This window comes from Callorhinus ursinus, unplaced genomic scaffold (assembly GCF_003265705.2).
Source record: "Callorhinus ursinus isolate GAN/ISIS: 27379988/994484 unplaced genomic scaffold, GSC_fseal_2.0 scaffold77, whole genome shotgun sequence".
NCBI classification, from domain to species: Eukaryota; Metazoa; Chordata; class Mammalia; order Carnivora; family Otariidae; genus Callorhinus; species Callorhinus ursinus.
The window spans coordinates 1,868,461-1,892,250 of NW_027397139.1; the positions used below are offsets into that span (position 1 = coordinate 1,868,461).

At 55.6% G+C, this 23,790-nt stretch overlaps 1 protein-coding gene across 2 annotated transcripts in view; it reads left to right on the plus strand.

Moving 5' to 3' along the window:
* The first annotated feature begins 1,730 nt into the window (after positions 1–1,730).
* Positions 1,731–23,790, plus strand: part of SH3GL1 (SH3 domain containing GRB2 like 1, endophilin A2) — a 29,013-nt gene continuing 6,953 nt past the window's right edge. Inside the window, exon 1 of one of the 2 annotated variants that reach the window (XM_073887294.1) lies at positions 1,731–1,969. In XM_073887294.1, coding sequence (XP_073743395.1) covers positions 1,925–1,969 — 45 coding nt within the window. In that variant the 5' untranslated portion in view covers positions 1,731–1,924. The remainder of the gene's footprint in view (positions 1,970–23,790) is intronic. The other variant, XM_025861073.2, reaches the window with a different exon arrangement.

Sequence of the window (23,790 nt, forward strand, 5' to 3'; positions counted from 1 at the left end):
TAAAAAACCTCACATAGAACAGAGACCTTCTGGGGCGCCTGGGTGGCTCAGGCGTTAAGCGTCTGCCTTCGGCTCAGGACATGATCCCAGCGTCCTGGGATCGAGCCCCGCATCGAGCCCCGCATCGAGCCCCGCATCGAGCCCCGCATCGGGCTCCCCGCTCAGCGGGAAGCCTGCTTCTCCCTCTCCCGCTCCTCCTGCTTGTGTTCCCTCTCTCTCTGTGAAATAAATAAATAAAATCTTAAAAAAAAAAAAGTACAGAGACCTTCAGGGTCAACCTGCGAGCCTTAGAGTCGGTTTTCTTTAGCACCAATTTAATCTCTCAAGAGGAGAAGTGAGGAACAAAGAGTGAAATTTAGCCCAAGTTTGTAATTCTATTGATTCTATAGATTGGATAATTAAAGCTGAATTTTCACAAACAATCATGGAACACTACAACAAAAATTAATGATGTACTGTATGGGGACTAACATAACATAATTTTAAAAAAAGCTGAATTGTTGGATATATCACTTTGGGCAGGTCATGTTTTACTCAAGACCTGAGTTTCCCCATATGAATCATGACATTCTGGCATTTTGCAATGATTTAAACCAGTAGGTCACCGTTGAGAGTGCCTTACAGAATCACATGGGGAATTAAAAAAAAAACTATTCATAACAGCCCCATCAGGATCTTTGGGAAGGAGGTTTGTGGCATACATATTCTGAAACAATCCTCCGTCTAGTCCAGTACCTTCTGTTGAGGCATTTGGAAACTTCTAGCAATCTTCTGCTTCAGAAAATCACCCAGATCTGTCAGAGATTTCAACATTGAAGTTGCAAACACGTTAGCTCTAGCCACTTTCTTGTTCCTCTTTTTGATTAATTTATCCATTTCAATTCATTATTAACTTCCAATTAATTCAATTCAATAACAATTGATTTAAAAAACAAAATCAATTAACATGTATCAACCTGGAAGGACATCCTGAAGGAGATGATATTCCAAACAGATTTCTCTTTTATGCACAAAGGATGGAGGGAAGATTGGGGGAGAATGGAACAACACTAGCAAAGGCCCGTAGGAAACAGGGATCATGGATTATAGAAGAGGAAGAGAGCTGAAGTCAGAGGGGTTGATGGAACCAAAATGTGCAAGCTTTGTAGGCAGGCCTTGCTAGGAAGTTGTGAGTGTGTTCTGAGGACAGTAGACTAATGTGATATGAACTGTGTTATAGAGCATCTTTCTGACTATATTTTAGGGGAAATTGTAGGGGGAACCTGCAGGTGGGCATACCAGAGAGGAGGCTGGTGGGATGGTCTAGTCAGGGCAGGGAGGACAAGGGGATAGAAAGGAAGTAGAAGTGACACCCTGATGTCTGACTTGGGCAACTGATTGGATGAGCACGTGCAGGGTTAAGGAGGTGTGTGGGGGAGGGACTAAACGCACAGAGAATTGGGTTAGCTGAGATTAACGAACAGGTATCTGGAGACTTGGAAACGCAGCCTCCCAACTTCTCCAGGATTTAAGCGCCTTTCCTAAAACTTTAGGACTACCTCCGGGGCCTCCAGGGGACGCTGTAGCCCCCCGGTCTCTCTAAGCTCGCTCCTGCCGGCTCGCAGGCGGAGGCAGCCTCGGCAAGGAAAACGACATGCGCGTGCGCTCTCTGGCCGGCAGGGGGCGCGCGTGCGCAGTCGGGCCGGGGGCGCGCGCAGGCCGGCACCGGAAGTGTGCGGTTGCCATGTAATATCCTGGCCGCGCGGGCGCGCGAGGGGCTGAGGCGGCGCCGGGGCGGGCGCGGAGCTGGCGAGAGGGCGGTGGAGGCGGCGCCGACGGGGCCCGCTGAGGCGCGCGGGGTATCGGCGGCGCCCGGGAGCCTGTCGCTTGCGCGGTCCCTCCGGTTCGTTGGGTCCGGGCGGGAGCCCCCACGGCGGCAGGCAGTATGTCGGTGGCGGGGCTGAAGAAGCAGTTCTACAAGGCGAGCCAGGTGAGCGGAGGCCGAGGCGGGGGGAGCGAGCCCCGGGACCCCGGCTGCCCGGAGGCGGGGACCCGGCCAGGCCCGACCCTGGCTCGGGAGGGGGCCGCGGGCACCGAGGGGGCGGCGTTGGCGCGTGTTCCCCGCTGGGTGGGGAGAGCCCAGGACGGAGGGGGCTGCCCACGACGTGGCCCAGGCCCTGCCCGCCATGTGGGCTCCGGTCCCCCCGAGAAGGGTGGGCAGACCCCTGGGAGGGGCAGAGACGCCCCCGGAGGTTGACCCGGGACATGGACCCCTCCCCTCCCTTCCCTGTAAAAGGGCAGGGAGTGGGGAAAGAGCAGGGGAAGAAACACTCCGGAGGCTGTCGACACGGGACTCTTGCCAGAGAGCCCAGGGGAGGGAAACTTGGCGTCTGGAGTAGTTCTTTAGAACAAACAAACGAGAACCCCTTTTGATGGACCCGGTACAAAGTTGGGAAAGGGTAGAGTGAAAAGTCCGTTTCCGCCTCCGGCCCCTCAGGCATCCAGTCCCTCTCCCCAGCGGCGAGAACTGTCACCCACAATTCACATCCCTTTGCAAAGATACGTTACACCTTTCCTTTTAAAACACACACACACACACGCACACACGCGCCCGCGCGCGGTGGTAGCATAGTCTACGTAGCCCTTTGTGCTTCGAGTTTTTCGTTACATGGTTTTGGAGATAACGCTAGAGCTGGAATTCTCCACCTCAGATCGCTTTCTGTTGCGGAGGGACGTCCTGGGCACTGTGGGGTGATGAGCGGCATCCCTGACCCCACCCACTGGATCCCAGGAGCACCCCCCCATCCCAGCACCACACATATCTCCCTGCACTACCAAATATCCCTGGGGGAACTCCCCTTCTCCCCTTACCCCAGAACTACTGCGCTAGAGCATACCCCTAGAGTTTCTTTGATCTTTGTAATGGGTTGGTGGTGTTCCAGTCATCTGTTTGTTGGGGGCTGGTTAAATTTTAACCAGTCATCTCTTGATGGATGTGTAGATTGTTTCCAGTCGGTTTCTGCTACAAACAATACTGTAGTGAATATCCATTGACTATCTTTGCTCACAGGTGGGATTGGACTTACAGATCAAATTCCCAGAAGGGGGATGCTGAATCCAAGAGTATAGTGTTTTACGTGTGACGGTTAAGTATAGGTTTTTTTGGAATGTCCAGGCCCCATTGCTTGTGAATCTGGTGAAAGCTGGGGATCCACTCTCCAGAAAACTGGGCAATGGGGGAATTCAGTTTATAGTTTCAGATCCACGAAGTCCCAGATTCCTTGAATCCTGTTGGTTCCTCCATCCCAGATTAAGAACCTTAGGTATGGAGTCTGTGTGGACAGACTCCTCGGAGGAATGAGCGACCATCTTAGGGATGGTGTGGTCCCTGCTGGCTGACTGGGCTTTTCCCACAATTTGGAGAAGTTCAGTGGGAGGGAAGAGAAATGAGTCCACAGTAACACAGCTGGTACCTTTTGCCCCTTGATGGAAAAAGTCCTGACCCAACCCTACTGTTTTATCTAGGGCAAACCCCAGATGATGGCTAACCCCTGGTGGAAGAGAAACTTAATCCAGAGGGGTTCTAGGATTATTGCTGAGAGTCCAGCCCTTTGCCCCAGCAGGATAGAATTAAAGGGACCTGGCCCTGGGTTAGACCTTGTCCAACAGGCACCAGATCCCCAGGGCTTGACCAGAGCACCTGGGGATGGGGCTTACTGTCTTGGACCTTGACGATGACCTTGATGTAGTCCCTCCTGCAGGGGAGGCCCTCTCCTCCCAACCCCCAGCTCTCAAGGCCCATGCTGGAGGTCCACACCCCATACTGTCCCAAGCAGACACACTCTGCTAGAGGCACTAGCTAGGCCGCTCTGGCAGGCCACCAGAGCTTTTGGTCTCAGGGAGAAGCAGGGTGTCCTGCACTCAGATTTGTGAGAAATACGTTGAAACCTGGAAAGCACCGTGCAGTGTAAGCTGCTGGTTCAGATCGATCTGTGATCTTGCCGTTCTGGGGCCCATCCCCAAAGAGCTGCTGCGACGGCCGCGTCCTACTTTGGGAGCGGCTGCCTTGGCCTCCTGATCAATCCTCTGCTGAGCTGTGCTCTCAAGAATCATGCTGGCTCTGCTCCATGCTCTTCTGCAGTTGTTTCCACAGGCCCCCAGCATCTCGGTTGTTTATCCAGACGTGTCCATCTCCTTGTGTGTTTCTTTTCTTGTGCTTGCTCAGTACACCTCTTTTCATCCTCTTGTTCTCAGAGTGGGGTCGGCTGTTGAGAGTATGAGGCAGTAATTAATGTCTCTTGAATTCTCACCATATGAACAGGCAGTATGCTTTCAGCCACTGGTCTCATTTATCTGGCACAAGGGTAAATGCAGTCCCCTTTTTACACAAAGCGATGTGGGGACATTTATATCATCCTGTAGGACAGTGGTTCTCAACCAGGGCCAGTTCTGCTCTCTAGGAGACATTGGCAATATCTGGAGATATTTTTGGTTGTCGTAACCTGAGTTCCTATTAGTATCTAGTGGGTGGAGGCTAGGGGTGCCACCCAACACCCTATAATGCACAGGCAGCCCCCACAACCAAGAATTATCTGGGCCCAGATGCCAGTAGTGCCGAGGTTGAGAAACCCTGCCCTAAGATTTGTGAGAAGTGAGAATAATTATACCAAAACAAAAAATCTCTCCTGGGCCATTCTTGTGATAGCCGCCTGCTTTTCTTCGTTTTCAAAACATGGATAACCACATATACATAGATAGACACATACATACAACTCAGCATCCAGATCCCAAGCTGTTCGAACCCCAGGGTATCTTTTGGCATCTGGTATTTTTAAGAAGGTATAAGCTTGCATTGGTACTTTTCAGCTGGGGTGACTAACCCTTCCCTTCCCCCCCCCCCCCCCCCCCCCCCCCCCCCCGCCCCTCCCCAGCCCCATGTGCCCTTTCAGGAACATTTGGCAATGTCTGAGACGGTTTTTGGTTGTCACCACTTGGGGAGAGGGCGGCTACTGGCATTGAGTGGGTAGAGGCTAGGGATGGTTGCTAAACATCTTATAATACACAGGACAGCCTTACCCACAACAAAGAATTATCCAGCCCCACATGTCAGTGCACCAAGGTTGAGAAACAATGCTTTGAAACAGGTTCTTGATCTCAGAGGCTTGTAACAGTGTTATTTCTAAGTTGAGAAAAAGAAGTCAGGTGGATGTGGGAGAGAGTGGGTCATGGAGAGGCTTGATTTCTAGCAATTGAGGCTGTGATATTAATTAAAAGTTTCTGATCTCACTGATGATACTGGTAACAAACCAGTTATTAGTATCTGGCAGCATCCTGGCAAATGCCATGCTAGTTCATCTCTGGTGCAAGCATTCAGGTCTTGTATAAGGTCAGTTTGGGCTTGTGTGAGAAGTTTGTGAGCTTTTACTTGTTCAGAACTGGCTGCTACTGGGCTGAGGCCTGCTGGGCTGAGGCCTGCTGAAGAATCTGTAGAGGAAAGCGCTGGAAGGAAAAGATGTCTGGGGCCTCAATCCTACCGCCCACCTGGTACTTCTGCGCATCTAGAACTGGGGGAGATGCTTTAATCTGAGTATTTCTGGGGGACTAAGGAGGGTCAGGGGACCCCGCTAGTGAGATCCAAACTCAGAAGTTCACTTCTCATTGTGGTACGATGTTAATTTCCAGGCCTCAGCTGCTCGCTGATTTCTGATAATTCTTGTGGCCAGGCCAGATTTGAGAGTGTAACTAGGGATAGATCTGGCAGCTGCCTGGAATGCTGGCTTAAGTTTTTTTCTTTCTTTTCTTTTCTTTTTTCTTTTTTTCTTTTGGCTTGAAAGGAGGGAGAGAGTTTGAACTGAAAGACTGGTTCCGTCAGAGCTAGGAGGAAAATTCCTGACTGCCATATCACATAGCTTTGAAGTTCGTTGGATGCTTGCTAGGCTCTGGGTTTGTGCCTAGGAGGAAAGATCAGACTTCCTTTGAGAGGCATGGGGTGGGGAGTGGGCTGGGGCACCCAGGACGCCAACCTGCTAGAGTAAGTAATATCTGGGGGACGTGGCTGGTATTTGGAACGTCAGCAGGTACTACCTGCTCTGACCTATTTTTAAAACCTTATTGTGTGGAATCAGGCTTTTGATTTCCCAGGAAAGGGTTTGGCCTGTTAAGTAATAAATGTGGAATAGTCTTAGATACAAAAGTTTGGAACTTGTAGTTCCTTCACCTGAGTGGAATAAAAGCATGAAACCTGTGTGCTGAGAACCAACAGGTGACAGGCAAAATTGGGTCCCTGCCCCAGGCCCTTGAGCTCAACTGCTGCACGCTAACTTGCTGAAGATCTTCTGCCTTGGGGCAGCAGACATGGGAATGGCTTTGGCTGTTGGCGATATCCATGTGTGATGGGAACTGGATTAAGTCCAACTTTGCCGGAAGCAACTCTGCTGACTCCCTCTGTAAGAAGACCCTTGAACTGGCAGTGTCCCTGCGGGACCCTGGACAGAGATGTTCCCATCCTGCTCCATCGGTAGACAGGCCAGGCTGCTCTTCCCAACTCGGCTTTGGGTCACCAGCCTGGTGTTTTAGGCTGGACCGTGGAGCTACAGAACAAGTATGAGACTGCTCTCCCCCAAAGGATCCTGGGACCTCCTGGAACCCCACCACTTCCCAGGCCTGTCTGTAAAACTGGGTTCGCCCGACCACCTTCTCAGGACCCACTGTTCACAGTCATGGAGGCACTCTGTAACCAAACAGAATCGTATATTCTTGTTAACAAACCAGGACCAAGAGGGCATCATACTCAGATTCTGCTACCCATGCCTGCCAAACATGAGGTGGCAAGTTCCCCTCTGACTCAGAACCCTGTGTTTATTAAAGACCTGTTAGCGTGCCTGGGTGCACTTCTCCCTACTTATCTGGCTCAGTGTGAAGGCAGAGCCATAGGATACCTAATTATAGTCCGCGTGCCACTGAATAATGGCCTGTGAGGTTAGGGATTTCATAGTGTCTCTCTGTTCAGTTTCAAAAATTGGAGGCTGTTGCATTCCTGAGACCCCAGAACTTATTAAGTGAACCAGGGATACAGTGCTGTTTATCCCCACACCCATCCACCCAGCCTTCCCTTTGTGGAGCCCTCTGAACCTTAGGTTTGCAGGCCTGAGCTCACCGGTTGGCCCCTCAGATGTCCATATGCACATCTGCTCGTTTTTTTCCTCAGAGGAAACGCTTGGCTCTGTGACCAGGACCACTCAGGCCTGCCCTTTGCCTCTGGCGAGCCCATCCCATGGCCTTTGATCCAAGGACGTAGGCCAGTTCTGCTCTGGCCTGTCTCAGCCCTTCTCCTCCTCTTCCGTTGTTGCCAATATTTTGATACTGATCCAATCTGGGGAAACTTAGTTTTTAATTTGGGCCAACTTCCTCCATAGGATTTCAGAGGCAAGTGTGCTGCACGTTTTGGCACTGTGGCAAGTTGTGGGGGGAGGTGGCCAGGGGAAAGTCAAGTAGTCTTCTGTTCCCGATTTCCAAGGCAGGAGCTGAGATTTGTAAGCTGTAGGATGGTTTGATGCTGAAGCTTTCCAGCAACAGACCTTTTCTGCCCCAGGGGCTTAGGAGATCTGCAGGCCCATTGAGGCGTCTTTACGCTTGTACTCAAACCCTAATGGCTTTTTCTGCCTGGTGAAGTTTTAGGGGTGGCTTTTTCTGGTTCTTTTTCAAAGCTGTCCCTGGCAAGCTGGATGGAGGAGTGTGTCAGATTGGCAGCAGCTGGTTTCTGTCTTCTCTCCTCTTTGCTCTCTCCTCTCTCCCCTCTCTCCTCTCCCTTCCCCCTCCCCTTCCTCCCTCCTTGTCCCTGCCCCCGCCCCCCCCCAAGCCGTTCACAGGGCTGGATTTGGCAGCTGCTTCTACAGAGCACTGCAGTTTGGGTACATTTCCGCTCATTTCCTGTTAGGCAGTAACCAGGGTTCCACGAACGCAGGATCCCAGAGGACAGCTCCATCTTCCTTTTCCGCTCCGCTCCTAGAAAAAAACCTGCTGACTAGGCCCAGAGAGCGAGGGTCACGCGGAGACTCCCAACCACAGCAGGAAAATAGAAGTGTGATTTCCTCCAAAGGACCTGACTCAGCATTGGGTCACTGCCCAGCTGCTCAGAGTTCCACACCTGGGAATCAGGCACCTCCAGTGGTGTCACTTCCGGTGCCTGAGACCACTAGCCCAGTGGCCACTGTCCCAGCAGGGCTCGCATTCGTAAGGGGTGCCCTATCCTAGCCCAGCCACGCGAAGTATCCGCTGAGTGTCAGAGAGGACACGGCCTCTTCTCCCGGGCTCAGCAGCCCTACCTGCCTTTGGTAGATGAACATTCAGTTCACCTTCCATGTGTCCCTTCAGCCTCTGCAAGACGTCTCCCCAGCCCCTGGGCACTCAGAGCCCCTGTCTTCCTGTCTCTCTGACTCCCGTGTAGCTGCCTTTCCAGTTGAGGACTAAGATTGGTGTCTTTGTCACTGGATCCTAAGTCTTTGTGGACAGGGCCCGTGTGGTTCTGCCACTGCTGTGTGCCCAGTTGAGCCCAGTCCCTGGCCTGTCCCGGGAACTCAGGAAGAATTGGGTGGATAGATGGACAGACGGACATTTGCACACTAGTGAGCGAATGGTTGCATCATGGGTTATGGGTGCAGATGCCAGAGCTGTAGCGTCAGCACGCCTAAAGGAAGCAGAGCAGAAAGGTGAACATCCCCAGCTGACCTGGCATTCAGGACCTCCTGGAGCCCCGCCTGGTCCCAGTTTTAAATCCCACCTCTTCCCTTCATGGGTGGCACAGTCCAGTCTGACCAGTCTGCCTGCCGGCCGGGCTACTTTATACTGCCTTGTGCCTCACCTTCCGCATCCCAACCTGGTCTCTCTGTCCACTTCCTGTTTACCCTGTAAAGCCCTGTTTGTATCTCCCTTTATCCTTACCCTCTCCTGTGGCCGCCCACTGGAAAGACATCTCCATCCTCTGAGCATCTGACCCAGTGCTCTCGTGCCCATGTGCCACACGCCAAACACATCCTCACACCAGAATGTGCTCTTCTGCTCATCAGACCTGAGCTCCTGATGGAGCAGGGCTACCTGGTGGCTTGTGACAGGCCCAGGGCCCCCCTGGGCCATGGCTTGCTGACCAAGTTATCAGAAATGGTGGACTCCTTCTGAGTGGGACTGGGGCAGTCCAGTGACAGTGACAATGGCCTCCTGCAATGTCCCTGGGGTGGCTCCTGCTCAGGCCTAGGCAGAACCCCAGGGAAGCAGAGTGGCTAACAGCCCTCGATCAGGAACAGGTCCAGCTGGTTTAAAAATAAGAAGTCAAAGCTCAGAGATTGTTCCCCTGGCTTTGGCTGGGCATGACAGTAAGTGCACGGTTCAGTCGATACTCTCAGGGAGTCCCCAGCCATCACCTGGGCCCATAAGTCACATCTCTTTCACCAGTGCCCCTCCACCCAGCCCTACTTTTTCTATTTTTTTTAAAGATTTTATTTATTTATTTGAGAGATAGAGAGCACGAGAGGGAAGAGGGTCAGAGGGAGAAGCAGACTCCCTGCTGAGCAGGGAGCCCGATGCGGGACTCGATCCCGGGACTCCAGGATCATGACCTGAGCCGAGGGCAGTCGCTTAACCAACTGAGCCACCCAGGCGCCCCAGCCCTGCTTTTTCTAAAGTGCAACAGTTGAATGATGAACTTTCTGTCATTTTGGGCCTCAGCCCCAGGATTGAGTAGCAACCCACATTCTTAGGAAGCCCCGCGGGAAGGAAACTGGGAACTTCCTGCTCCTTTTGCCCTCCAAGGCTCCCCCTGGTCCCAGCCACTCACCTTCCCAGACGAGGCCCCGTGGCTGCCTGGGGGCAGAGGGGCAGGTACGCCAGCCCGAAGGCCTTGGGCCATCAGAGCCGTGATTGTCTAGAGGCAGACACCCAGCACTGGCCCTTCAAGGCCAGCCTTTGTGGTTCACAAGAGGGCAGCTGAGGGAATGGGGATGGGATTTCTTCATCCCTGAATCGAACCTGGCTGGTCTAGGGTTGACCTTTAGCTCCTGAGAGTTGAGAATCGTTGCTACAGGTTAGTCTCTAGCTGCTTTCTGCCCAGCGCAAGGCAGCATTTCCCGCATCTTTGTGGAACGTAGGAGCTGCTGCAGCTCCCCGCTGACCACCAAGTGGGTATCTGGGTCAGGGTCCTGAAATGCATGCAAGTGATGCCCCACGCCAAGGTGGGCTGTGAGGAGGTCCTGGACGCCCCAATCCGGATGGCTTTCTCACCCAGCTTTGGCCTGGGACATCTTCACAGCGGAGTCTGACCGTCTGTCTCGGGCTCCCTGCAAGGTTCCTTTCTCTCCCACAGCCTCAGGGACACCTGAGTGTTCTCTCCCGTCCTGTGCTTCCCACAGCGGGCCCCCTGCGCTGCCCCAGAGCATAGCTTCAGCTCAGGGTGGGCAGGAGGTGCTAGCAGGCCCCTTCTGTTGAGTAGAGCCTCTCTACCACCTCAGTACAAGCGGGCTTGGGAGTCTTAGGTGGGAAGCTGCAGAGACAGGAGGAAAGTGCACCAGTTCAGGAGGGCGGGGAGAAAGTCCTTTTGCCCAGTTGCCTCCATTGTGCTTCTGGAGTCCAGGAGTCCGCTCCGCTTTCCAGCGGAGTCCGCAGGGTTGACCTTCTTGCAGAGGTCACTGGGGTAGCTCCCGGCGCTCTTACCAGGCCCCGAGCCAGTGGGTGGTGGGGTGCCTGGGGTGCTGTCAAGGGCACGTCACTTCTCAGGCGCCTTGTTAAGGTTGTTGCTGCTGTTATTAGCGTTCCTTATTGTTAATCACATCCTCACATCATAACCGTTAACGTGGGTACATTGATCTGCTACGTGGAGTGACACACCACATTATGTGTTGTCCATAACCATTATCTAGCTAATGTTAAATTATATGTGTCCACGTAAGTTTGTGTATCGTCCACGTCTTGTGTTGCTGTATCATGAAGTGGTTCAGACACGGGAAAAGATATAAAGAAGGGCCACCATAGTAGCCACACGCCCACAAGAGTTTCACTAAAACATGGGCACTGCAGTCACAGGCAAAGCTCCTCCCTGATTTACACCTTTACTGCACGTGAATTGTCACCAGAAGGTGCACAGTGTTGTTTTGCAAGTTTACCCCTCCAGATAGTGTTGCGTGGTTATTTGGTGTAAGCTGCTCTTTTGGCTCGGTACCCTTCCTGCTTCCCGTCCACACGGACCTGTGTAGCTCTAGTGTCATAGCTCAGCTGAACACCTTTCCCTGGCATGGCTGTACCATCCCCTGCCAGTGGGCATTTACAATGTTTCCATGTCTTCGCTCTTTCAGACTGTGTGGCAGTGAGCACTCTTGCAGATGTCCTCTCAGGCACGTGTCTGAGAAGTTTTCCAGACTTACACCTCATTTAATGTAACTATATAGGTTTTCCATGGTAGCAGCATGGAAAAAAAAATCGTATTCAATTTGTGTGACCTAAAGTCCTGGGCCCAAAGCTGGCGGGAGTCATGTGTCTGAACACTCATAAGGGTGATATTTCAAGTGTACTCTGCGGTACCACCCGGGGGCCCTGGCCAGGATGCTGAGTGGGTGGGGCGGAGGCTCCCCAGGCCTGGGGTTAGCTGGGGTGGATCCAGGGGGGCCTGTAGCTGCAGCCGGCACCCAGAACCCTCTGTCTGCCCCGTGTCGTCCTCACAGAATTCATTTGTTCATCAGCCTGTCAGTTCCTCAATAGCTGTGTTTTCAGTTCTGTTCTCCACAGTGAGATTGAGTTTGCAGAAAGCACCTGGCATCCAGCCTTGTCGCAAAGGAGCCACTTGCGCTGGTATATACAGTCGAAGCTCCCTGATTGGAGATTCTGTGTGTGCACTTTCACCTGTTTGCTGGTATTTATTTGTAGCCCCCAAATCAGTACTTGGGGCACTTTGCAGTCATTTGCAAACATGTGCAGAGGGGCAAACAATTTTGAGTCTCCCGATGTGCTAGTTCCCTGCTGAGATGTTGTGTTTCAGCTCAGATTCTTAGCCAGTGTCCTTGTAGTATATTTAAGTGCCAGTTTTTTACAATTTTGTGCTTTTTGTGGGTGATTTCGCTGTTTGAAACAGCCCCAAGCACAGAGCTACAGGGCCAGTTCGTGTTCCTGAGTGCGAGAAGGCTGTGTTGTACCTTACGGAGGAAACCCATGTGTCAGATGAGCTTGGTTCAGGAGGGGGTTACGGCGCTGCTGGCCGAGTTCAGTGTAGACAAGTCAATAGCGTGTGTTAAATAAGGTGTCTTTAAACAGAAATGCATGTGACACACGGTTATGTATTGATTAGGCTGTGGCCAGAGGCTTACGAGAGCCTGACCCGGTTGTTTCCCCTAGGAGCAGTGGTTCCATATTCAACAGCTCAGTGTTTGCTGCAACATTCTAGAACAGAACTGATATGGACGAGAGGCGAGACCCACCTGTGGTTCCTGTGGCAGGCAGGGTGACTCGCCCTGCTCCACAGAACCCGTCTGTGTGCTGCTTTGGCGCGGGGACCTTGCCGATGGGAGCCAGGGTGTGGACCTGGAGATGCAGAGATCACTTGGAATTAACCCGGTGGGCCCTGCTCTAGGGATCAGGGCACTTAAAGGCACATTCCTGTCCCCTCTGTGGTGAGAGGGAGGTGTGACTGCAGAGCAGAGGGCCAGGGAGAAGGGAGTGTGGCAGGTCGGCTTCGCTGGCTTTGAGGACAGGATGGGCCACAGCCAAGGAATGGGGGCCACTCTAGAAGCCAGGAGAGGCACCAAAAACCCCAGCCCTCCTAGACGGGAATGCGGCCCTGCCAACACCTTGGTCTTAGCCCAGTGAGATCCATGTCGGAATTCTGACCCCTTTAAGATTTATTTTTGTATGTTGTATGGTGTCAGGTTGTTTAACGTTTTGTGGTGTTTGTCCCTGAGTTTATAGTAATTTGTTATGGCAGCCGTAGGTCTGCACGGTCTTAAAGCCTTGCCCTGATAAAAGTTTTCAGCTCCGTCTTTAAGGTGTGGGTGTGTGCGCACATGTGCTTGTGTGTTTTATCCTCCGTGAGCTCTCTCGCCTCCTCCAACTTGATGGCCGAAGTCAGCCAGAAAATGGGACCGGTTCGTTTGGCCAAGTCGACTTCTGGGTCACCGTGCTGAGAGCAGGTCCCCCCCAGCCATTTTTAGGTAAAGGGCTCTGTGGAGGGAATCTGAAGCTCTGCAGAAGTCACTCCCTGGTTCCTGGATCCCATGTTGGTGACTTAAAAGCTGATGGATTGATAGGAAGTCCTCCATCACCATTGTTTAACATGAATTTGAGACCTCTGCTCGGGGGTGTTCAGGGTTGGCCAGCAGGCCACCTTGGTTGCTGAGTGAATGCGGGACGAGGAGGGGTAGCCTGCAGAGGGGGGGCAGCCAGGATGTGACATGGTAGCAGTTCTGTGCCAGGGCCTACCCTCCACTGGGGGTTTCCTACCCACCGTCTTCCTGCAAACCAAGTCGTTTCATCTCAGTGCCCTGTTCCCTCCCTTTCCTACAAATAGAGCTTCAGAGTTGTATATCGCAGGGACTCCTGGGTGGCTCAGTTGGTTAAGTGTCTGCCTTTGGCTCGGGTCAGGATCCTGGGGTCCTGGGATTGAGCCCCATATCAGGCTCCGGAGCCTGCTTCTCCCTCTCTCTCTCTGTCCCACCCCCCTGTTCCTGCGCTCTCTCTTGCTCTCTCTCACTCTCAAAGAATTGTGTATCACAGCTGCCCATCAACAGGTATTCTTGGTGCTGTGTGCTTTCTGGAGTCAAGGTCCCGTTACTGATCCCTCAGAGTTTCTCTTGCAAAAGAAGAGCTAGTAGATCAGCTTGCTGTGGACGCAGTTTTTATCCCTGCCTGGCTCTGCGTGGTCATGTATGTGTGGGACCATGGGTCCCTCAGGAGGGCTCCCCAGGAAGCCTTTCACCCTGTCCTGTGGGCCGCCTGGCAGATCCTGCTTCTGGCCCTTGCCCAAGTTGTGGAACGCTGCCCAGCAGCCCGCACACAGCCCTCTGGCCGCCTTTCCTTGGGTGGCCTGCCCCGGGGTGAGCAGCAGGCCTGTACCTATAGTCTGTGGGCTGTTTTTTGTTTTGTTTTGTTTTGTTTTTTTAAGATTTTATTTATTTATTTAACAGGGGGAGACATAGCGAGAGAGGGAACACAAGCAGGGGGAGAGGGAGAAGCAGGCTTCCTGTTGAGCAGGGAGCTCAATGTGGGGCTTGATCCCAGGACCCTGGGATCATGACCTGAGCCAAAGGCAAACGCTTAACGACTGAGCCACCCAGGTGGCTGCCCCCCCCCTTTTTCTTAAAGAATTTATTTATTTATTTGAGAGAGAGGTGTCACCTGGGTGGCTCAGTTGGCTAAGTGTCTGCCTTTGGCTCAGGTCATGATCCAGGAGTCCTGAGATCGAGTCCCACATCTGGCTCCCTGCTCAGCGGGGAGACTGCTTCTCCCTTTCCCTTTGCCCCTCCTCCTGCTCCTTCTCTCTCAAATAAATAAAATCAGAAATAGAGGGCATGCGCACGCAGAGCAGGGAGGAGGGGCAGCAGGAGAGGGAGAAGCAGACTCCCCACTGAGCAGGGAGCCTGATGCAGGGCTGGATCCCTGGACCCTGGGATTATGACCTGAGCCAAAGGCAGCCGCTTAACTGTCTGAGCCACCCAGGCGCCCCTAGTCTGTGGGTTTTAAAGCACGTTCATGCCTGAGTCCCGTAGCACGTCGTCACCACCTCCCATCTTACAGTTGAGGAAACTGAGGCTCAGCAGAGTCTGCGTTCTTGTGTAAAGTCATGGCCTGGTAGGCAGAGGTGGTGCTTGTTTCTGCGGAGAGCCCCCGCCCAGTAGCTCCCAGAGGGCAGGGTGTGCATGCCAACACGTATCTATTGTCTCAACGAATATTGGTTGCCCAAGCACCTACTGGGAGCCAGGCCCATGCTGCCCTCCCAGCTCCTCACCCCGCACTGCCGACTGGGGCGCCCTGGAGCGGGGAGGTGGGGCGAGGAGGTGGAGCCAGGCAGTCCCAAGTGGCATTGCTGGAATGAAGATGAACCCTGAGGGAGGAGAAAGGGCCCCTGAGACCTGCACTTCTGCATCGGTGGCCTGCGGCAGAGTCCCTGAGAACTTCAAAGTCTTGGGTGCTCCCTCCACTGGGGCTTGGGTGCTGACAGCAGTGTGTGTGTGTGTGTGTAGTGTGTGTGTAGTGTGTGTGTGTGTGTGTGTGTGTAGTGTGTGTAGTGTGTGTGCGCGCGCACACACGTGGCTTGGGTGCTGACAGCAGTGTGTGTGTGTGTGTGTGTGTGCGTGCGTGCGCGCGGTGCGCGCACGTGCGTCCCATGGAAGAACAGGCCGGGTCACTAAAGGGCGGGTGGCAGCTGGGGGGATAGGGGCAGTTTGCCCCCGTGACCACCGCGGACTACCTGCCTGACCCAGGCAGCTCCTTCCTCCTCAGCCCTGTTGGTGTCCTCCTCTGTGCTGAGGTGGCTGACAGTGATTTTGAGACTAGACCCCTTCCAGCTCTGGCCTTCCAAGACTGATTTTGCAGTTGAGACAGGTGGGTGCCCCTGGACCAGTGGGGGGGTTGGGAAAAACCTTCTCTACAGCCAGGGGCACCAGCTGGGATCAGGCCCAGCTCAGAGTCCCCTGGTCAGCAGGCCTCGTTCCTTCCGCCTGTCCTAGGAGGAAGCCGAATGAGCTTGCAGCCTGAGCCACCCCCCCCCCACCCCGGTCTCGTGCCGCCCAGATTCCTCACTTTCCCAGGGTGCGTCCTGGGCCGAGTCACAGCCAGCGGCCTGAGAGAACTCCTGTTCTATTCTTTCCAGGTCAGTAGCACCATGCCATGGGCACGGGTCTGCGTGAGGGAGACTGGTGAGCCCCCTAAACGGCTCCAGTCTGGTGCACCCTTGGTGTTTGCACAGGGCTCTGTAGTGTTCCAGGAGTTCTGGCCCCCTGTCAGCCCTAAGCCGTGGGTATTGTGTGGTGTTCCAGAAGGCTCAGGGCAAAGCTGGCCCTCAACTTCAGGTCTCTGGTGTCTGGGCCGGCACAGTTAACTCAGAGTAGTCCTGGACGGCCGCCCTGCTTTAAACTCAGGTTCTTGGCCTGGTGTCCAGGAGCAGGTAAGGTCCTCCTGACCACCCGCTTACAGGGCCTGAGATGTGGCTCCACGCTCGCTGGTGGGAGGGTTGGCATTTGCAGCCCACCCCAAGTGCCATCCTTAGTCTCCAGCAGACCCATGCTCACTATTAATCAGCCTCTTGTCTCCCAGCACCCTGACACCCAGCTCGCCTCTGAAAATGAGGAAACAAGCCAGAGAAGTCCAGGGACAGCCTCGAGTTGGGTTGGACTTAACTATTTTGGGACTCCTGCCTGGCTTGGACACACACATGCACGTACACCACCACCACCACCACCCCGCCCCCCAGCACCCCTGCGCATACGCACTATGCTGCCTGGCCCTTGGCACGGCACATCCTGGGGCCTCCTGGGTCTTAGTTATCCCATTTATAAGGTAAAGATACCTGCCCAGAGGCCACAGCTAGGCCAGGTGGTTGCTGGAGCTCTCTGATGGCTCTGTCCCTTCCTCTTGGGGTCTCAAGGATGACAGAAGGGCCAGCAAGGCAGCAAGACCACAGAACATCATCTGTGCTGCATGACCCCTCCTTAGCTCCTGCTGTCCTGCCTCCCTCTGCAAGCCCTAAGTGCTTCAGAGCTAGAGGCTGGCTCTTCTCAGCACCCAGCACGGCCCACTTCCTCCCCCAGTTTCTATGAGATCAACCAGGGAACTGGTGAACCATGGATGAAAGTGGGGACCAGTTCTGTTAAGTGGCTTCTGATTCCTTTTGGGGAAACTTGGCATCTTCATAGAAATCCCAGGATTGCCAATCTTTACTGTTGAACTTGAGCCAACACTCCATTTCATTGACAAGGAAACTGGGAGGGTCCCCAGAGGAGCTGCACCTAGGATCTTAGGCCACTGCCGCACCACAGTGCGTCGGGAGGGTGCTCAGCCCCTGGCTCCCGGCCAGACAGACCGTGAGGGGAAATCCCTGCCCGTGGCCAGTGCTGGCCAGCCTGCCCTCTCCCCACACCATCCACGTGGAGCTGGGGCCAGGCAGGGTGAGTTCCTTGTTACCACATCTCCTAGGACTGCTGAGTCACCCTGCAGGGAGGAACAAGGCACTTCCCTCAAACAGAGAGGGCTGAGGCCAGCTCCATAACATCTGGGAACTGGGACCGAGCAACAAGAAATGGCACCTTGCAACTGTCTGTGTCTGCCCAGCCCCTCGCTGTTCCTCCGCGGCCTCGTGTGCACAGATCTCTCCCAGCCTTTGGGGCCTCCTGTGCTGCTGCACCTCTGTCTCGTTAGCCATGCCCTAGGAGGTGAGGGAGGCTTCATCTTGAGCCTGCCCTTTGCAGGTGGGGAGAGGGGCCAGCAAGAGTCTGCCCTTCAGTGGGCCTTGGGCCAACCAGTCAGGTGGTGTCCATCAAACCCATGCAATGTGCTGGGTTGGGCCAGAAAGCAAGACACATGGGGTCCCCGCACCCTGGGAGCTGGCCATCACCCAGAGACAAATGTGGGATCCATGGCATGCGTGGCATGCAGAATTAGAACAGGAAGAGCTCTGAAAGGCATGGGGGACTCTAACAGGAAGTTACACTGAAGCCGAGGCCTCAGTCCCCCCCCCCCACTCCACACAGGGATTAGGCTGGAGTGGCGGGGAGGGGAGGGGTATGGAGGGGAGGGGAGGGGAGCAGTCGTGGGGGCTGCAGTGCAAAGACAGGGCAGGTGCGGGGAGAGGGTGGCAGGCTCCGATTTGACTCGTGCAGGGTTCTGTACAGGAGGCAGGAGCAAGGCCTGGGGAGGGAGACCCGGGCAGAGGCTACCCGGGGTCTTGGGGAGGAACGAGGAGAGTCCGAGCCAGGGTGGGGGCAGGCCTGGTTCGGGCATGTGGAGGGCTGCAGAGACACATGCGGCCCTCAGACGGATTTCTGGGTGTTGTCGGCCTGGCAGGCAAGCAGTGTGACAGTCGCAGGGAGGGGTGGATGAAGCAGGCTCTAGCGGAGTCAGTGAAGAAAAGTTCTTCTTAGCCTGGAGCTGGAGGGGCAGCTGTCTTGGTGTCTGCCCGGCGGGAGCCTCCCCCTGCCAGGACCCAGACTTAACTCTGCAAAAGCAGAGCTCAGGGCCTCAAGACCAGGCCTCCGTCGCATCCCTTTTCCATCTCCGGGACAGCAGCACACAGAACTTCATTATCTGGCTCCTTACTCCACCGGGACAGTCACTGGGTGACGGTCCCCCGTCTGCCTCGCCACCTCCCTCTAAAGTCACTTCTTTACAGTGGTCAGTTCCTGCGTCGCTCCCAGTGCCCTTGCCGTGGCCACCTCAGACTTTCAGATGAAGCCAGACAGGTGACTTTGAGGGATTTTCTTGTTTGAGGGATTTCCCCCCGGCATTCGAACAGCCTGTGCCAGGCAGGGCAGCGGCAGCTTGGACTTCGTGTGGCATTTGGCTCGCCACCTTCCAGACAGCACAGCGTTTATCTCCCCGTGCCAGCCCAGTGTCCCATTCTCTATCTCGAGGAGCCGGGAGCCAAGCAGTCCTGAGCTGCATCTGTGCAGGGATGGGGGAGGCTCAGGCCAGCCCAAGACAGGACATCAACGACCGGCCCTGCGGGTGGCAGAAGACCACGGGGGTTTCGGCAGTGAGAGGCCAGGTCTGACCAGGGCCCCCCTGCCCAGCTCCTCTCCACAGCTTTCCTGGCTCTTTCCCCAGACAACAGCCAGCCCCACTCTGGCTGGGAGACCAGAGCTGGTGCGGCCCTGCAGTCTAGGGGACCTCTGGCTTCTGCTTCTGAGCCAGCATCGTGGCTACCACCACCCCTTCTGCTAAGAGATCTTCAGAGGCCACGGTCCTCTGGCACCCAGAACCAGGTTCCCGATGAAGTACCACGTGCAGGGGTGTGTCTGGGTGCGTGTCTGCCTGCGTGTCTGTCTGCCAGGGCCTGATCTGGCAGTCGCAGCGTCCAGTTGGGAGTTTTCATGTGGCACATAACTTCAGAAGACTTTTCCTGCTTGATCATTTCCACTGCACCCTTCCACCGAGCTGCTTTTTAGAAAACACTGAGTTGGGATGGCTAGGAGGAGAGGAAGCATGCGCCCTGAGGCATGAAGGGTACCAGCAAATCCGGGGAAATTTCAGAATTCCCGGTATGTCTCCGGAAGTTCTGACTTGTCCGAAGCCTGCCCTCTGTGAGGTTTAACCAAGGGGCTGGTGACTTATTCTCCCAGTCACCTCACAAATATTTATGGAGGACCTGTGACGGATGAAGCGTCTCACTTAGTGCCAAGAGCTTTCGGTCTTCTGCTCACATGTCTGCTGCGTGTCCTCCGGCTCCTCCCAGGAGGGGAATGAAGGTCTGTTAGGGTGCAGATGATGTTTCCACAGGCTGTACTTCCCTGGCACCTCCTCCTCACCCCCCAAACTGTGGCCCAGCCCCACGTCTCGTGGCCTTTGCTCTCAGAGCCACGAGGGAGCTCCACCCCAGTCATCAAGCAGCTTGTCCTCAAGCAGCTCACAAGGGCCCGGGCTTTGGGAATTTTCCAAGTATCCTGGTGACACCAGGGGCCACTGAAGGTTTCTGGGTAGGGACAGACCATCAAGAGAAGGGGGTTTGGGGGCAGCCAGTGCACCACACACATCACCCACCCAGAAGCGTGCTCAGCTCGCCTTGCCTTTTCAGAAAGAGAGTCCCGTTAGCCAAAGAGTAGACCAGGTGGTGTCTCTGCTAGTGCCCCCTAAGGTGGGGGCCCAGGAGCATGGCAAGAGGAGGGAGAGCTACGAGAAGGCCAGCAGCCTTGTATTCGGAGGGGCAGCAGACAAACCTCGGCTCTGCCCATGCCGTGGACTCTGGGTCATGAGACAGAAGACCGTGATGGAAACTAGAGGGGTTTGCTCTGCAGCGTTTGGCTCCAAGCCTTCCAGATGTTAGGAGGTGGCAGGAAGGCGGGTGGAGTTGGAAGGGATCTGGAGGGAGTGTGTCTGTCCTCCGGCAGCGGGGGGGGGGGCTCCCCTCCCTACGCCATCACCCTGGCTCAGGAATTTCTCAGCTCCGCCCAGGATCATCACTGCTGCCTTTTGGGGCTTCCCATGTCCAGGCATTGTGCACACGGCATTCTGACACCTCCCCACAGCCCTCGGAGGCCCGCACGGGCCCCAGGCTTCACCCACATCCTATTGCTGCCCAGTCCTCCAGCACAGGACACAATGCAGGTGGACTGGCAAGTCCGACAGGTCTGGGCACAGCACCCACGTCCTCCACTTACAGCTCCACAGCCTCTCACCCCTCAGTTTCCTCATCCATGAAGCGGGCTGGCTGGTCCCTGCACCTTCATCAGTAGATACAGTGCATGGGCCTACACAGTTTCTGGCACATAGTCGGCCAGGAATGGTAGCCCTTGTGCCCCAAACCTGCATCTCACCCAGAACCCAGAACTCTCCGTGCCCACCTGGCCTGGCTCTGCCAGTTGGGACCCTGCCCTACAGGCCCAGCTCAGATAGCACTGGCCCTGTGGCTCGTCCAGCTCGGAGCTGCATCCCGCCACCCTCTGGGCACATTCACACTTCCTTTGTGACTCTCACCGTGTTCTTCCCTGCGTTGCTGCTATGTCGGACATTCTCATCGCCCCCGCCAGAGGGCTGGTCCCCAAGGCCAGGAGACAGACTCTCGTGCCCCTTCTGTATCCTCTCCTGCTTTAGACACAGATCATCACGTAACGTGGTCATTAGCTGGTGCCGGCCTGTTGACCCCCGTTCTGACAGCCATCGCTAACGAGGCAGCCAGGCTCACACGCGAGAGCTGGGAGGCCTGTTCACCGGCCCAGATCTCAGGATGGCTCGTGTAGGGCCATAGCCAGAGTGGCTGGGCCTGGACCCTCAAGGCCCCCTTTGCCCCGGGGCCCTGGTCTCGGTCACCTATTCTGTGCCGTTCACTCCGGCTCTCCAGCAGTGCCGACAAGCAGCTTCTCCCCTCTATGCCTGGTGAGGGAAAGGTCATCCTGGCATACCCACAGCTGGGCAGGGAGAAGTTAGCTACGCAGAGGCAGGAGGGGAAGCCCGGGCCAGGAGAGTGCAGGTGACCTCCAGTGTTACCCTGGGAGGTGGTCCTGGAGCGTCTCAGGTGGCCCCCAAACACAAGGTGGCTGGACGAGGTGCAGGACACTGGAGTTAGGGACACGCGGTGCCCATCCGGGACAGTGCAGCCCTGAGCAGCCCTGCACATCTCCCCTCCTCCTGGCGCCTCCGTGCCAGCTTCCTCCTCCTCCTCTTCCTCCTCTTGTTTTCTCTTAAACCTTTACATCATCAAAGCAGGTCATCTGCCCAGGTCACCGAGCCTGCAGATTGGCCCCTTTATTTTCCGTGTCGCGTGTGTTGATCAGGTTTCCCTGTGGAGATGATTCAGTTGGAGGCCTGCTGTTGGCTTCCTCCCACCCCACAGGATTCGAACTGCTTCCCCAGCTACCACCAAGTGGCCACAGCGGACGTGCCTGCCAGTGCAGGCGGCCATCATCCGCTCGCCCCCGTGAAAGCAGCTTCTGGCTTTCCGTGTTTGGCTTGCTACTGGAGGGGCTGCCCTGCTGGCTCGTGGCGTGCAGCAGCTCCCCAGTTCCTTTCGTGGATCCTTCCACTGCATATGCTCTTTCTCTCCTGAGTGTCAGATTCCCTGCTTCTCCCCAAAGATGCCACAGGTCTGGAGTGATAACACCGTCTTTGAAAGAACAGCCCCTCCCCCAACTGGTCTTTACTGTTAACACCCACAGGCCAACACTTGTGCATGGAAGTCACGTGGGTGCTCTGGGTGAAGATCCAGCTCTGTTCCAGGCTCGCTCACTTCCCAGGTGCCCAGTTCGCAGGGGGTACCGTCAGCCGACGTGGCCCTGCTGCTCATAAACGCAGGAGCCTGTGACAGGCCTCTGTCTGCCCGATGCAGACACATCATTGCCAATGTGATCATTCAAAGGCCAGGTGGGATCTGGGCCTGGGGAGTTGCCAGAAAGCAGCAAGAGGGGGTCAGGCATGCGGGGAGGCATACAGGAGCAGGGCCTCTTGCTCCCTACCCAGCAGCACCCACCCCTTCAGCCTGAACTTAGGGCACTCAGAGCCACAGATCCCTGTCCCATCCTGGAGCGCCTGCCACCCGGGCTGGGGGCAGAGCATGCTTTTCCCAAAAGTCAAAAGTAGTATGGGGTAGTATCAGTCTGGCCAAACATACGGCATGAATCCGTGTGTGCAGTTTGCAGAAGAGGTGCCACCAGAGAGAAAAGAGGGAACTTCCTGCCCACTGGAGGTGTCCTGAAGCTGGATCGAGGTGCTGGCACTAAAACTCATCCAAGGGGAATTCATGACCGGTAGACGTGGGGGAGGCCAGCAGGATCTTGACGACAGACACGGGGGCCTCGCTGCTCAGGGTGCCCAGCCTCCCCCAGGAGAGACCCCACTCTAGGCCCTACATGGACACAGTCACTGAGCCAGTCTCGCAAAGAGCCGGGAAGCATCCGGTGGGCAATGGGAGCTCACCTCCGGAGGCCGCTGCCAGGTCCCCCTGCGTGGTAGCCTCTTCCGCAGCCCCTGGGTCTCACCTGGTGGGGGCCACTTGGGGCGCAGGCTGGCTTCCGAACTGGAGCAGGGTTCTGTAGAAGGTTCCGGCCCAGGCTGGGCTTCATGTTGGACCCAAGGAGGCACCAGCCTGGCTTTCACAACGGCAGCCATGATGGGATCACTGCTAGTGACTCAGGCCCTGATGCAGTTGGGTGGGGCCTGGGAGGCTGCAGTTTACACACACTGCCGTGGTCATGGCCCTGCAGGGCAGTGGGCGCTGGTCACCACCCTCTCTGCCTGCACCCGGGAGGTGCTGCAGCCACGCAGGGCTCAGCCAGTGGGGGACAGGTCCTCGGTGCCGCGGGCCCCACCAGGCACCTCGGCTGTTTCCTCCCGCCCTGTGTGGGAGCAGGATCGGCTTGTGCTGAGCTCCAACTGAGCGGGGGCGGGGGGAAGGTGGGCTCTGTGTGCAGTGCAGGTTCTACAGGTGTTATTTCCATGGTGGTATCTGCTGCTCTCGTTGGATCTGAAAATGTGTGCATTTTTCCTGAGCGGGACTGAAATGTCAGGGTCGTAGCCTTCCCCATGGGCAGGGCCCTTTGGGGCCCTCCTGCCTCCTCCACCCAGGCAGCGTCCCAACCGCTGAGCCTCCAGGGCTGGCTGCTCAGTGACAGGAGGCCTTGGTCCCTAGAAACACCTGCTCCTCGTACCCAAAGGTGCGTCCTTGTTATCAACACCACTTAACAGCTCTTCCCATGGACCAGTCAGGTCCCTCTCCGCCAGACAGGGTCTGCACCCTGGGGAGCCCCACATTCAGAGCCGCGGCTCTTCGTTGGACTTCTTTGATTTTCCCTTTTACCTTTTGGCCTCTTGTCATCCTTTTATCCATTTGTGCTGGTTCCAAGACTGTGAGCCTTGAAGAGAAAGGACATGGGGAATGATCGTCTGCTACCTGAGGGACTTGAGCCCAGAGCTCCTAGGCAGGGGGAAGGGAGACTGGTAGGGGCCCAGCATGGCTTCCTGTGTGCCCGGGTGCAAGGACAGCCTGGTAAATCCAGCCCCACACGTAGTGCCTGCAGAGCTGAGGGCTCTGGGGAGACAGGGAGGTGCCACTCATGCCCCCCACCCGCCCCCAGCAGCCTGCAGGGTCTGCTCATGCCCCTCCCATTAGGGAAAGGATGTGGCTCCTGCCTGGGAGAC